Source organism: Gallinula chloropus (assembly GCF_964237585.1).
Source record: "Gallinula chloropus genome assembly, chromosome: 1".
Lineage (NCBI taxonomy): Eukaryota > Metazoa > Chordata > Aves > Gruiformes > Rallidae > Gallinula > Gallinula chloropus.
In genome coordinates, this window is record NC_140085.1 from 29384500 (window position 1) to 29400905 (window position 16406).

General features: G+C 43.8%; 1 protein-coding gene across 5 annotated transcripts in view; it reads right to left on the reverse strand.

Annotated features, from left to right (window-relative positions):
- Positions 1-11983, reverse strand: part of CPSF6 (cleavage and polyadenylation specific factor 6) — a 28833-nt gene extending 16850 nt beyond the window's left edge. For all 5 annotated transcript variants that reach the window (XM_084273444.1, XM_084273443.1, XM_084273442.1 and 2 more), the window contains exons 1-2: positions 11889-11983; positions 403-612 (exon numbers count right to left, since the gene is read on the reverse strand). In XM_084273444.1, coding sequence (XP_084129570.1) covers positions 403-612; positions 11889-11948 — 270 coding nt within the window. In that variant the 5' untranslated portion in view covers positions 11949-11983. The remainder of the gene's footprint in view (positions 1-402; positions 613-11888) is intronic.
- Positions 11984-16406: the final 4423 nt, after the last annotated feature.

The window sequence follows — 16406 nt, forward strand, 5'->3', positions numbered from 1 at the left end:
CCATTTAATGATTCTACTGAAAAAATAGGTTCATTCTGTAGCCTTAAGGTATCTGCAGGCATAAAGCATTTGCTTGTTTTCCCCTTTCATTTGCTTCTCTTAAAAATCTCAAGAAGTAGGTCACAAAAATATGCCTTCATAACTCTTAAAACACAAGAGGAAACTTTGAAGTTCACATTAACTGAAGATTTCCTTAGTTTTAGACATCAAGACAGATCCAGACAGGCTTAATACATTTCAAGTTAAAAAAAAAAACCAACAAAAAAAATTCCTCAAACAACACTTACTTTGCTGTACTCAATATTTCTTATAAAACCATTTTGAAGCAAAAATGTTTATAAAATACTGTATTTGTAGTTTTAAAATTCCTGGTAACATTGAAACAGTAGTAAGGATACTCACCCAAGTGAGATTTCCAATGTACAGGGCAATTCTTTTTCCAGTATATGTATAGACAACATTTGGTGCAGCTCCTTTACCTACGTCATCCCCAACAGAGGGTGGAAGAGAATCCATGTAATCACGATCTTCTGGGGCATCTCCGTTATTCGCAGATGGAGAAATTACATCATCGTATAAATCAATCTGATCATGACCACCATATTCAGCTTCCTAAAATACAAAGACGCCTTGATTAAATTTAACATTAAACACTAATGATTACTTGAAACAAAATGCTGTGTTAGCTCCCATGTTCCGCAGACATGGCAAGTCCGATTCAACATTTACACAACATTCCTGCTGAAAAGCTAACCCCCAATCCCATCCACATTTAAGTATACAAAATTCTTATGACTTCTGTTACATTCTGAATTGACAGAATGTGGTGATCACTGTGGTGATTTAACCCTGGCTGGAGGCCTGATGCTCACCAAAGTAGGCCTATCACTCCCCTTTTTGGATGGACAGGAGAGAAAAATATATATTGAGAGGCTTAGGAGTGGAGATAAGGACAGGGAGAGATCATTCCACAATTCATGTCATGGGCAAAACAGACTCAACACAGAATAAAATGCATCTAATTTGTTCCCTCCACCCTCCAAAGAAAATACCCAATAAAAACTGAGTAGGATAACAATAAAACCATATCTCAAAAAACCTCTTCCCAGACTCAACTTTATTCATGATTTCTTTCCCTTCCTCCCCTCCCGGGTGGCACAGAGAATGGGGGTTTCAGTCAGTTCCTCATGAATTGCTTCTGATAGTCCTTCATTCTCAGGGAGATATTTCTCAATCTCTTCCCCTGCTCCAGGATGGGATCCCACCCACAGGAGACAGTCCTCCACAAACTTCTGCAGTCCCTTCCCACAGGGCTTCAGCTCTTCACCAACAGTGGAGACATGGGTCTCTTCCGTGGGGTGCAGACCTTCAGGAACAGACTGCTCCAGCATGATTCCCTTCTCTCCATAGGCAGAGACCTGCCCAGTACTTGCTCCAGTGCAGGCTTTCCATGGGGTCACAGCATCCTTCATGTGCTTTCACCTGCTCCAGTGTGGGATCCTCCATGGGCTGCAAGTGGGGTCTCTGCTCCCCATCATCTTCCATGGGCAGCAGGGGGACAACCTGCTCCACCATGGTCTTCTCCAGGGGCTGCCAGGGAATCTTCACTACAGTACCTGGAGCGCCTCCTCCCCCACCTTCTTCACAGACCTTGGTCCCTTCAAAGTTTCTCCCATCTTCTCACTCCTTTCCCTGGCAGCAAAAAGCAGCCACTTGCAGGGTTTCTTTTCCTTCTTAAATATGTTATGACAGTAGCACTATGACCGTCATTGACTGGCTCAGCTTTGGTCAGCTACCGGTCCAGCCTTGAGCCAGCTGGTATCAGCTCTGTCAGACCTTAGGGAAGCTTCTAGCAGGTTCTTGCAGAAGCCATGCCTGCAGCCCACCCTACCACCAAAACCTTCCCAAACAAACCCACAGCACATGGGTGAAAAAATTCACAAAACAACCCTCTGGCCCCTGTTTTGCAATACATCTGCCCTTTTAATATAAACAGAAAACCAGAAATCCCACAAGCCCTACTCCCAGAATTACAGTGATCAATAGCAGCAAGTAGGCACCAACGTGCAAAATGTGAAGCTAACATCCACTCTCAAGCAAATCTTTTTTCCATCAATACATTTAGTAGAGTGAACAGACTGAGCTTCAGTAAGAGCCCTACTTACAAACACAACATTCTATTTTTCATATTTCTTCTGCATTCCTTAACAAGATTTTATCTCATTCACAGAGGTGCCAGACAGGGACAGAATTTGATTTTGTTTCATTAAATTTAATAAACCCGAGGGTATTCATTTATTTATTCACAGGCTACAGAGGGATTATTCTACAACATCACAGCTGCCTCCAGAACACTTTGGTTCAGAAAAGCATCGTGGGGTTTTGGAGTGAACCACTCCCTTCTTTAGGTTGGTAGAGGTTACAGCACAGTTCTGGCCAAGTGAATTAGATTCCTTTCAGAGGGAATGGAAATGAGAGTTTCTTTCCAGCAGCTCTGCTTCACGCAGTCAACAACTGCATCCTATGAGCTAAATAGGAACAGACAGGTCATGATCAACCAGTGGTCTTTCACACATCTTTGAATCTCAAGTGTGGTAGAAATATTTGGACCAAAAGGTCAGACTAAATTTAGTCTGAAGTAGACCATGCAAACAGCGTGCTAGGCAGACAGAAAGGTCCAAGACTACCTGCTGATTCATTACTTTTTATTATGAAGACAGCTGCACTATCACAGAATACAGACAGTTAAGAGAAGGGTAAAAAACGTTGACTGTAGATGATAAGATTCCCCTTCACAAAAACGTACAAAGCTTAATTCCAAATATGAATGAAGCTGGGAATTGCATATTTGCATTAAGGAACTATTTTTAAAAGAAAGGCTTCTTTTGGTACTTGGAATTTTTCATCTTATATACTGTCACTTACCATATTCAATGGTGACCAATTCCACAATAGGCTGCTGCTATCCTTTTTAACTGTCACAGCAATCTCTTATGATTGAACAGCCCAGTCTGTGTGAGAGGCAGGCACCATCTAAATGTCTAATGACAGGAAAGCAAGTACTTCTCGATGAACAACGATGGTCTGACAAAGCTTAGAAGCCTAGCAGTATTTAATGTTAACCTTCAGCTTCTACACTGATTTTCACATATTGCTTTGCCCTATGACTTCTGAAGCCCACCAAGGGTTCCTGGACTCTTCCACCCTGATCCAGAACATAAAAATCTGGTGAGGTGGTTTCTATCAGAGGTATTTCAGTATCCACTAACTAGAAACACACATAAGTATCCTAGATAGAATAGGCCAAGATACCAGGTATGACAGAGAGCATCAAGTTGGAGTCCACAAAACACAGGCTGCAAAGCTAGCAATCACAGTTGAAAATCTAATATATCCACAGCCATCACCTGATTGTAAGATGTCTTGAAAATATGAAAACACTATCAACTGCTACTCATACAGAGAGTATCACTGTGGTGGTTTGACCCTGGCTGGAGACCAGATGCCCACCAAAGCCACTCTATCACTTCCCTTTTCATCTGGACAGGGGAGAAAAATCTGTATTGAGAGGCTTAGGAGTGGAGGTAAAGACAAGGAAAGATCATTCCGCATTTACCGTCACAGGCAAAACACACTCAACGTGCAAGGAGAAAAACCCATCTAAGTTATCAAACTACACACATGCTGAAACAGAGTCAGATAATAGGAAGTGAAACCAAGCCTTAAAATACCCCACCCCTCCCTTCTTAGCAGACTGAACTTTATTCATTATTTCTCTCCCTTCTTCCCCTCCAGGCTGGGGAGGGGGAGTGGTGGGGGTGTTTGGTCTGTTCCTTGTGAGTTGTATTCTTTCTTAGCAGTGGAGTCATTCCTCACGCTCTTCCCTGCTCCAGCATGGGGTCCTGCCCACAGGAGACAGTCCTCCATGAACTTCTTCAAAATGAGTCCTTTCCACGGGGCTTCAGCTCTTCAACTGCCCTCGCATGGGTCATTTCTATGGGGTGCTCCAGCCTGATCTCCCCCAGCAAATCTCTGGCATGGGCCTCTCCACAGGCTGCAGGTCCTGCCAGGAGCTTGCTCCACCATGGGTAACAACATCTTCCACGTGTCTCCACCCACTCCAGCATGGGGCTTCTCCACAGGCTGCACTCTCCATCATCTCTGTGGAGATTGATTCAGTGAAATGTAATCATGCTGAATAGATTGATATAGATGTAGCTTAAGAGACAATTAATATAACTTTAATATAAAAATTTTCATGGTTTTAAGAATAGATTATTTTAGGAGTAAGCTGTAACTGTGTAAGCTGCTTGTGAGAGCAGCTGCAAAACTTAACCGTAACAATGCAAGTAACAGCCTTGAAGATAAAGAAGTAAGAATTTGTGTGTTTTGGATTTTAGCAGAATTTGGCTGTAATCACATAAGCTGTTTCATGAAAGCGGCTACAAAACTTAACCAGAATAGTGTAACAGCCTTGAAACTAAAGGAAGCAGAAGATAGGGGAGTCATAAATAATGAGGCTAATGACCAATTAAGAGACAGAGCACATCTTGTTTTCAGCCAAAAACTAACTAGTTGGTGCAGGTATTAGGAGCCCAGATAAGCATGGAGAGGAGACATGGGGAGTGTGCGCTGAGAGTGAGAAGGGCGTTCAGCCTTCATCCCTGGAGACCAGAGGGACCCCCTGGGTGTCACTAAGCATGGTCTATCTGTGGGGAATTAATATAAATGACTTCTTAGAAATAATTTGCATAACTCTGCCTTTTCCTAGAAATTATAATGAATATGTAGAGTTAATCTGTATAAATATGAGCAATTTGTCTTTAATGGGCGCACACATCTGGAGGAGCGAGCCCCTGTGTGCCCAGCGCTGCAATAGAGGATACCTGCTTAACAGTCACCAGGGCTATCGAGTTTGGATTCCGGCTTTCTGAGGCATCAGATGATGTGCGGTCTTCACTCTCCACCATCTCTGCAGGCTGTAGGGGGACAACCTGATCCAACAGTCTTCTCCAGGGGCTGCAGGGGAGTCTCTCTCCAGTGCCTCCTCCAACCCCTCTTCACATTGTGAAGACATTGTGGTGTCTGCACAATGTCTTACATCTTCTCACTCCCTTCTCTGGTGGCAAAAAGCAGCTGCTTGCATTTTTTTCCTCTCAAGTGTCATTCACAGAGGTGCTGTGACCATCATTGAATGGGTTGGCACCTCTGGCCTTGAGCCCAGCTGGTGTTTACTCTTGGGCCTGGGGGAAGCTTCTAGCTGCTTCCTGCAGAAGCCACTGCTGCAGCCCCCCTTCTCCCCCAGAACCCCACCACACAAAACCACAACAATCACCGAAAACTTAAAACAAAAAAAACCCAGAAAATAAAACCCACCCCAGATAAGCTAAGTTTTGGCATTGTCAATCAAGTAAGATATTCAAGTAAGATTTGATTGTTAGTAAACCGCACTGTACCCATCCACCAGAAAATACAACAGAAAATTTATTTCACTCAAGGTAAATTTATCATCCTGAAATTAAGTAAGGATGTTTTGTAGTTTCACCTAGTCTGTTCAATTTTTCATCTCAGTTTGATTCCTCCTGTCATCATAGCTCATGAAACTAGATTCAAGGAACTGCCTGGGACAAGCTGAAACCTGACATCTTACAGCAAGATTAAAGATGATGTCACAAGGCAATTAAGGAAATCCTCTACTGAACGTGCAGTAATTCTCATCTGTATGTATGGATGATGTCTTCAGGGAAGTTAGGAATTTAGTCTTGGTAGACAGATCCAAACAGGCAGCCACCAATTTTATTGCAGATGGATGTACACGAACCCAACTCTCCAAGAAGGGTGAGGTCAGCATTGCCAGAATACCAGAGTAGGCAGCAATCTACAGCTCTGATGCACCTCCCCAGTGGTAAGAAACTCCTCTGAAACAGATCAAGTTTCTGTTCACACAAGCTTCCAGGTCACCATCACAGAAGGAAGAGAATTATCAGGGCAGCAGAGTCTGGGGGGAGGAAGGGGGGGGCGGTGGTGTGTGGTAGGAGGAGGGAGAATGCCCGATAGCATTAGTGCCTTAATTTAAGTCCACAAAGATACAACAGAAAACCTGATGTTGCTCACCATAATCTCTTCTTACATCATGCTGGTTTTACAGCCAGCGCAGAATTAATTCAGTTCCCAGTCTGTCAACAAGGTGTGTGGTTAAATGGTTAAGAACGATCTGAGTCAGCAACTGCAAGTGTAGACGGAAAAGAGGTGTCCGATGGCGGTTGCACAAGATCCAGCAACCCTTCCTCCTTCACATGGGTGCCATGGAAACTTACTTAAACACACCCTTCTTTCCCAGATAGAGATGATTAAGAATAAGCACACAGGAAGCATTACTTCTCTACTATTAGCTATTTCGACAAATGCTCTGCTTGTATCAGGAATTCTTTTTCCACCCCCTTCTCAAGAGAAGGCCATCAAGCACCAAGAGAAATTATTTCTGATCAATTGCAGAAATTCAAAACCTTACTTCTAAGTATTTTCATCTGTAAAGTCAGTGTCATTACTATGGCCACCTCTACAGCAGACTCAGAGTAGCTAAAGATTTCCAAAGCCCATGTTTTAACTAGACCAAAGTCTGAAACACTAAACCATTTGCTCAGGAAATTCCACATTCTGTGCTATTAAGTAGGACTTGGTGAATAAAAAGGGTACTGAAAAGATACATTCTCCAAGATTCACGCCAGACTAGCTGTTACATTTCCAGTTACTCAGCTTTCCTCAATATTTTGTATTTAGATTAGTTTGCAGTGTTTTGCAACATTCAAATATGAAAGCCATAAACACATGGAACATCATGGTCATGTCCAGAAGGGACAGATTAAGTGTATTATTAGTTTTTGGAATTTAGCAGCCATACTCCTCCAAGTTGCAGGAGAACTGCTTACTCCCTTTACAAAAACCTTTTTGGGACAGTTGTTTGTTGGGATTTTTAAATAACACATCTTTAAACTGTACATACATCTCAGAGACTCGGGTTTTTTTGCACAACTCCGTTCAGATAACTTCCAAGAAAACATTAAAAAAAAATCAGTGATGTAAATAAAATTTCATTAAAAACCTTTTTGCTTCTGAAAAAAACCCATTCAATTAAGAAAAAGCAAACTACTCAGCTTCTCCCTTATTCCCTTTGAGTTACAATAACTGTAGTCAAAAACTCTAGATACATGTTAGCATTTTCATTTTTTTAAAGTCCGTGGGTCCTGATGAACATCAAGTTCAAGAGATAAGCAAAAATCTTCCTGGTTTTGGTTAGCCATCTGAACACACAGACCGGAACCATAACAAAACAGCAGGCCTCTGACGCTTCTAAAATAGCACACAGCCTGTGGCAGAAACATCCACCGCGGTGGAAAAGTTTGTTAGACGTGAGATTCACGTTTACTCTCCAGGCCCAAACACTCTCAGCTCTACAAGTGGACATCGCTAAAATTTAGGCAATCTGATCCCTTGTCAAATAGAGTAACTAAAAATTCACAGGCATTTGAAAGTATAAACGTAGGCAGTATTGCTGTTTGCATTAGGACGAGCCTTAGGAGCACCAGATGAGACAACCTCAAGTTTTCTTTGTAGTTTGGTATTTGCAAATATACAAAGGTTATCTCTTCCCTAGGCCCCTGTCAGCAGGCCACAGAACTGACCACATACATATGCAGCAAGATACTGAACGTGCGTTTTCTAACACATGCAGGTCTGCCAGCTTATGTTTCTTACTACCAGGGCAGCTCTGCCCTTCTGAGTAGAAATTTAATCTACAACAATATGCCCATCCCCTCCCATAACGAGACAACTGTCTTCCTGAAAGAAAGGCGTTTTTTAATAACCTGGTTTATGTGGCCATTAAATGTTAGCTTATTATTTATTACACAAAAATATTTTCCTCTCTGTGTTACAGTCAGGAAATCAAGAGAGTAACTAACACGTTCCTAAGAATCTGTAGCCACAGAGGTTTCCAGGTAATTAGCCCCTTTGCTGCTCACTCCATGCAAATCACTTTTATTATCCAGTTACAAAATACAAAGTCAAAACTCTTTCATTTTTAATTTGTTAGCATTTACATATCAAACTAGAACACTACATGCATGTTCCGACGGATCCACACTGCAACTACGCAAGCCTACTATTAAGAGTATAAACAAAGCAAATGCTTTTCCACAGCAATAAAAGATCCTTCATTTGTTCTGCATCCCTTGCTCGGTCAGAAGGATTTTTATATATATATGTATACACATACGTATAAGAACAGGGTTTGATTGTTTAGTTATTTGCATGTGTGTATGTGGAGAGGGAAAAAAAAAAAAAAAGAGATCACAAAAACAACAACTTTGGAAATCCAAAACTGTTCAGAGCATCAGAGAACTTGACAAAGCACGGTGGCACCTTCACAACTGCAGGCAAGTAACTCAATTTCCTGGCCTAAGTTGCAGGCAACCTTGAGTCACAACCAAGCTGGCCTCACAACACAGGCTCCTCATTATTTCATATATGCTCTAGGTTTTTGTGAGCAAAACCACATCCTGGTATTTGCTAAAGCATCCCAATCTACTGTGATCTTCTGCCATCAAGAGAATGCCAGCCTCAGCTATTTGTGTGCAGATAATGCAGTTCACACGTATAGCACAGATCTCTGTTTCTTGAAGAGCAAAACCTGTAACGTGTAGGGTAACATGTCAAAGTAAAATATGACACGCAATGCCTATTTCTAAAGTTCACCAGCCATGTATGCAGGAACTACATTTATGAGACTCTCATCCCAAAATGAAACTTGAAATAAAAGACTGCTAGATGGGGGAGCCAGCTTAGAAGAACAAAATTGGAAAATGATTCAAGCACGTTCTTTGAACAAAAAAAAAAGGGGGGGGGGGGCGTACAATTAAAAAAATCCACAAAACAAAACTGGTGGAACCCAACTTGAGTAAAGCTGTAAGCTCAAGGAAAAAATATAATTATGATGAACGCTAAATTAATGAAAGGGTAAGAGGCAATACAGACAGTTTTTTTATGAGCTCCAGATGGAATAGGAAATCTGCATTTATTTTCACTAAAAGAGACCGGACTTTGAAGTCAAATTAACCAGCTCATCGCAACCAGCGATAAATGCAACACAAGACAGTTGTCATCCACCTTAGCCAGCTTGTAAACTCACGTCTCTGTGGTCTTTATTTCACCCTTAGAACCTCTGGCTCATTTAGCACTAATCAAGCTGAAAAACCCTATCCCCACCCCCTCATCTTCTCCTGGAAAAAGGCATTTAAAAAGAAATCACTGAAGAGCCTCAGGGATGAGTACTTGAGGCTCTGAACAATGAAGGGAAGCGCATCCAGCCACAAGTCCTAAATGGCCCATTTACGACAGTTGCAAACAAAGGTTTTGTCCTAGCTTCGGTATAAATACAGATATACTGCACCCAGGAGAATGACAAAGCTGCGCGGTGGATTTTTCAGTCCCCGCGACTGGCAAAACTAGTGGAAAGGGTTCCCATAGTGCAACTCGAATGTCGGCAAGTCAAAGCGCAGGACAATCAAAAACCGGTAACTTACTGCTTTAAACATACAGCAAATTCTCCTCGCCAATACGGTGTTTGTAAAATAAACACGAATTAATAAGGCAATCCACTGCGTAAATTAATAATGCAAATCACTTTCTCCCTACAGTATTTTCTCAACTGTCATCTTCAACCATCCACAGACACACAAAGCCATGTCCCATATTATCAATTTAAGCTCTCAGCTTCAAATCGGAAGCAGTAATTCATGAATAGAAGCTTCTAGAGAACCCATCGCAAGCGTATCAGACTTAGAGATAGTAATACTGCAGACAGTAACAACCACCTTCTCTCGTACTTGACCGAAGGAACTGGGAAAGTGCAAAGGTGTCAATCTCTCACAGTAAAACTTTCGATTTTAAGATAATACAGTTCAACTGAACAAGTCCTGAGCCAAAATGAAAAAATGAAACTAGGAAAAGACCAAACAGCAAAATTTTGAAAAAAATCAAACAAACAACAACAACAAAAAAAAATAAACCCCAAAGCTAAGCTGAGAGAAAAGGGGCACTAGCCTCCTCGCGCTTTTTTTGCCTACTATTTTGCAAGGTTCACAAACTGAGAGTCGACTACAGAAATGCAGCCCCAGCAAGGAAAGCAACCAGAGTGAATACAGTAGAAAGAGCAAACGGGTTCCAAGACTGCTGGAATCAACTAAACCAAATTATTACAAGACTTACATCTCTCATCACCCTTCCTTATGCTATAGGTAATATCAATATTAACCATAACCTGAGCAGACCAGGACTATGCAAGTGAAACGGAGCATCCCCATCACTTTTGTTCTGGCAGTACCTGTCTGCACTGTACTCCTAACAAAAAGACCAAGCTGAGGCCTTCTGTACACATGAACTTACTCAGACACTAGTGGATTCAAATAATTATTTAAAAAAAAAAAAGCTTAATTTGTTATCAGGCTTTAAACCGTAAACTGATTTAAACAAAACCAAGTTATTTAAGAAACTGAAAAAACTCTTATAGTCAGTGGAATTGTGCTGAGGTTCACCACCATTTAAATTCATATAACAGGTCTTCAATTATAACGGAGTTTGTCTACGTTTGAAGATTTCTAAGAGCAAATCAGCTCTCTCCTAATGTCATACTCTCTATTATGACATTATTTTATAATTAAAATACATGAAATTAATTCAGAAGATTAATACTTTATCAACAAAAATATATAAAGAACTAAAATTCGCTGAGATAGTTTTAAGAAACAATCCAAATTACCCGTGACTTCTATAACCTATTACTTATTTCCTAGTTCTCTGTAGGGCAGGCAGGCAAGCAGGCAAACATTTGGGCATCGCTTAGTAAGCCCAGTGAAAGTGCAGTTGTTCTCGGTTATTTATGTTCTAGGGCAGGAACAATGCAATCTGGGGCAACACAACCCGGAGAAGTGCAAGAATCACAAAACACGACAGATGGTACACAAAACCGATAAAAACGCCAGGCTTTGGTAAGAAAGTAGGCACACGGCTTTTGGGGAAAGGTGAGAGGTAAAAAAAAAGGCTAGAGAAGTGGGCTACTTGTAACCCAGGGAAGTTCTGTTTATTCCATCCACACTTGCCCACCAAAACAGAGCTCCTCCTCCAAACAAGAGCTGCGTGACTTTTTTAATGGCCAGATGAGAAGAATGAATTTAAGCGTTAAGAAAATAAAACAGGAAGGCAGTTTGTCCAACAGCGTGAAGCTGCACGAGTTCTCCCTCCCCCGCAAAGAGCGGCCGAGAAACTGTTACCGCTCGGCGGCTTTTTTATTCATCTGCGAACAATGGCAGCATTTCCCCTCCGCCGTCACGGCCGGGAAGGAGCTGCTGCTCTCCCCACCGCATCCGGGAGGGTCCCGTCCTCTACGGCCTCCTCCGCGCCGGGGCGGGAGAGGGATCCGGTGCCGCTCCTCCGCGCGGGCAACTTGACGAGGGAACGAGGGGAAGCGCTGGCTCCCGGCGCACCGCGGCCTCCCTCCCTTCCCTCCCCTCCCCTCCCCGCCAGCAGCCTCCCCTCAGAAACCGCGGCCGAGCGGCGCGGCGCTCCCCAGCGAGCCGGGCCCCGCCGGGCGCCCACAGGCTGGGACGAGCCTGAGGCGCGACCTCTCCCCTCCCCACTCCCATCCCGCCGAGGGGAGGGGGCAGATCCGCACGCTCGGCGGCGGGAAAGCCCGGCGGCGGAGCCGGACGAACAATGGCGGCGGCGCGGTCCGGCCTCGGCGCCGAGGGCCCTGCAGGCGGCGCGGCGGCGAAGGCGGGCGAGAGAAGGGGAAGGAATGGAGGGGCTGCGCCGTACACGCCGGCCGCGCGTACCTGGTTGAATTCCTCGCCCACATCGGCGTAGATGTCGATGTGGTCCACGCCGTCCGCCATGATCCCGCCCGGCCGCGCCTCGGGCCGCCGCCAGCCGCGCCCGGCTCCGGAGCCGCCGCCGCCGGGAGGGAGGGGGAGGGAGGGAGCGAGGGGGCGTGGCACGAGGCGTCACTTCCGCGCGAGGCCGGGGGCTTTCCGGCAGCTGCAGAAGTGGCGGCTGCCTGGAGGGGCCGCCCCGTCCCGTCCCGCTCCGCCCCGCCCCGCCGGGGCCAGCCCACGCCGGCCCCCCTGCGCCTCCCCGCCTGCAGGGGCAGCTTCCCGCCCTCTCCGTCTTTCCTTCCCTCTTCCCTTCGCTGCGTGGCTAACCTAGGCTGCGGGGTCGCGGCGCCTCGAGCGTGTGAGGGGATGGCGGGGCCCGCCTCGAACGGGGTGTGCTGCGAAGGGGCTGCCGAGGGCTCTCCTGCCGCCGGGGTCCTGTAAGCTCTGGGGGACGCTCACCAGTGTTTCTGTTTGCCTCAGCGCCGAGGAAGGCGGCTCTAGACGGCGAGAGGCGCGTTGGCTGCCTAACAGTCGAAGGCTTCCGTTAACCCCTGTGAAATGCGGCGGGGTGCTGCCGCCTCGGGGTGCTGCCGCCTCGGGGGCCCCGCACGCTGGGCTGGGGTGTGGAGCGTGGCAGGCGGGCGGACACGCACACGCTGTCCGTGCGCAGCCGGACGCTACAGTCCTCGGGCTGTCACACAGCCCGGTTCTAACGACACAAAGTGATGATCACTCGTGTCAAATGGAGAGATGGCGTTGGGTTTTTTTTAAGGCGTTCAGGGTTGTTAGGGTTACCGAAGAGAGCTTCAAATTGGTGTTGAACGAATGTGCCTGTTACCCAGATCCTTGTTTAAGCGCCAGGTGATTGTAAAAACAGCACCTCCTGGGACACAATGCACCGTGGGCACCACGTTCTGCTGCACAGATCGTGTTCCGCGTTGTACATTATGTCGAACGTCCAAAAATAAAGCCGCTTTTTTTACCTCATTGTGAGCTGACAATAAGAAGCTTGTGTTTCGCAGACTGAATTAAAATAATGTAAAAACATCTCTGCAAGGAATAAAACCGCTAAGCCTTATTTTAGCTTGACTCAAAATCTGGTTTTCCATGACTGGGAGCACTTCTCAGTTCCTAATGAGCATCCGTGTCCCAAACTGTCCTGACTTGACATTGGCTGCAGGACCTGGGTACAGACCATCCCTGTCTATCCAGCTGCCCACGTTGAAGTCTGCATTGGAAGAAAAGGTGAACACAGCAGAAAAGAGCTGAAGAATCGAGAACCGCATCAAGGGATGTGCTGTGGAGCACATGTGCCAGGAGAGCAGATACACCTCAGGCATGGAGATGCTTAGGCATTGAACCTGGGGCTCCTATCAAGCTTGTGGCGTGTTAAAATTCATCAGTTGCAGATCCTTGTGTTAATAATTCTGGAAGACAGAAACCCTGTCATTGTGTTTGTTTTCAAGTCTTGGAGTGTCCTGGGTAGAGGAACTAGCAGATTCCTTTGGAAAAGTCCAGAGTAAAACCTGATAAAACAAACATTTTAGAGATGATAGTTAGGAACAAGCAAATAAAAAGTCTTAATTGAACTTTCAACGTTGGTTATAATTATGATTGATAATGTTCTGTTTGATCGCAGGTTAAAAGTACAAGTTCACATCAACAAATGCACAAGTCATATGTGAACTAAATGATTCGCTGACTTTACAAGGAAGATTGACTTTTCTTCTGGATGTCCCATAGTCCATACAGGTACTATTGAAGTATTGAGATCTAATGGGATTCACATATTTGCTTAACAATGATCTGATTTAATGACTAGTCTTCTACAGACCAGAAAGAAGCACTGTGACAGTTAATACCTCTGGCCATGCTGAATGAAGTTAGTAAAGTCAAGAAAACTTAACCCTTGCTATACTAATGAACAGGAAAAAATTCACAGGAGATCGTTTGTGTGCAGCTGAATGTTCTATATGTGCCTAAACATCTAAGGAAGTTGTTCCTAGATTGTGATGTTTAAAAGGGCAAGGAAATTAAAGATGAATGAGAAAGTCATTATTGTCACCTCGAAAACCACCTCAGGGATTGTCACTAGGATTTGAAGAACCCTGCCGGGGGTCTTTGAAGAGTCAGAGAAAGACATCGACCTCTTCTTTGTTCTTTAAGATAATGAAGGATGATCAATGAAGCCCTAGGACACACATACCCCCAACACACACACAGAGAGCCTTCCCCCCCCCTACATTGTGTTTCATGTTGAGGGAGCTTTCCTACTTTGGAGCCTTCCTGGTAGTTTGACTTGCTAGATTTATTGCCCACAGCCATTGACAGAATAGGCTATTATCATTTTTATTCTTGTATATATATAATTAAGTAAATTCTGTAAACAGTGTAGGAGACTAAATATTATGCAAGCTGTTCTATTTATTTTCTGCTGTGTTTTCATTTTTTTTTTCCTGAGTGGACTCACTAAATATGCCTTCATCTTTCTTGTGATCAGTGAGAGCTTCTTTGTGAACCATTATCTTTCCATGGAGCACCTTCAGAGTTGACCCACTCTAGTGAAAAGGTGAATGCTTTCTGGTTTGTACACATCAAAATTATTTATATTGCATGTTGCCTTCAGCCAGTAAAGCTCAGAAGGCTGACATGGAGCATGGGCTGAAATAGAAATGTGGTCATAAGAGGAAGAGTTATCAGTTGATAGAGCTTGGTCTGGGAGAAGAGTCCTGGTAAGGTTTGTTTTGGCCAGCAAAAGCCATGGGTTATGAAGTCATTGCACCCCTTCCAAACCCACAGCCCACCATGAGAACAAGTGGTGGCAGATGAACTGTGTCTTCCATCAGTTCTTCTTTCACACCATGGGATAGTCTCATCTGACAGCAACAGCTCCCTTGATACCAAGAGCAGGAGGAAAAAGGAACACTGGCAACTCTACATAAGAAAGTGACCTGTACCTTAAATCCCCATTTCTCATGGATCCAGGAGAGCTTATTTATTTATATATTGCTCCTTTAGTCTCTTGTGCTGTAAGGATGCAAATTCAAGTGTAATCCTCATTTTAAATACAAAAAGCAGCAGCTGGTGCTCCAAGAACATTATGACACAAGACATCTCCACACTTTCCTCTCCAAGGCCCTTCAGAGACTTTTCTGCTGGGATGTTACTGCTGCCAGACAAAGGGGAGGAGAGCGCTTTTCCCACCTCTTTGTATTGTGTGTGATTACTTCAAAATACACTTAAATATATTTCTGTAGGTAAGAGTGGCAGAACCAGTTTCAACACAATATTTTTTAAAAGTAATTATTTTTGCTATAGGAGCAACACAGGGAATGGGTACCTTCATAATATGTTAGAAATTTCCCCAAGGAATCAAGACTGAGAATGGCACAGGGATTTTTCAAGTGGATTTTTTTATTTTAACATCATAGTAAACGATTCATGCAGTAATGATGTAGACAACAAAGTGAAAAAATAAGATATAAGAAAAAATGCTGTGTTAATAGGGATAGTACTCAAAATTAGAAGAGGCCTCAGCTTAGGTGATGTCTGCAATGTATGTTTTGTTGTATAAACTAAGATCCTAGATATATTAGTGAAACTGCACTGAATATGTTTTGTTTCTTTAGTTGTAGCCCTGAAGCTTTCCAAAGCTGACTGGAGTCACTACTCTGTGTGTTCTTTTATTGTTTTTCTCTCAGTAAAATAATACAAATGGTAAAAGTCTGTGCACTCTAAACTGTGAGAAAATGTGTTTTCCACTGAAATCCCTCATTTTATAAAACTGAGATGGCAAATATATATATATTGTAAAAGATATGGTAAATAGGCATAAATCTTTGACTGAGTACTTGCTTTCAAAGGCCAAAAAAGCACATTTTATTAACTCCAATTAATGTAACTGCAGGCTTAGAAGCAAAGGGACAGTAATGTTCCCATTCCCAAACAATGGTGGCAACAGTCTGTCCTGAGAAAGAGGGGATATTACCTCTTCTTTACATTGCACCTCACAGTTAGATTGGATTAAATATAACATGAAACTACAAGAACTCCTAGTGGCACAGCTGTTGGAGGAAAAGAGCTGGTATTATTCATCTCTTGCCCAGCGCTGTTTTTGTAGGTATTCAGTTGCTCTGGGTTCATACACACGAGCACAGAGTGCCATCTTTTTTCTCCCCCTACAACTGCCCGTCAGTCTGCTCATTCTCTTGCTTCAGCTCTTTGCTCTGTGGTTCAGAGCCAGGTTGAAAATTAAGGGGAATTAGGAGATGATTAACAAATGGCACGGATTTCCCAACCCTCAAGGGAGGAAGGTGTACTAGATGCAAGAAGTGGTAATAAATTTGCTTCCCCTGCTGGAATCTGTTTCCGTATGAGCTGTTAATAAGAAGGCTTAGTTTCCTCCAAAAGTATGAAACTGAATTTTCAGCTTTAAATCACATGCTAATTTTTTTGATAGCTCTGCTTTCTCTTTGTTTA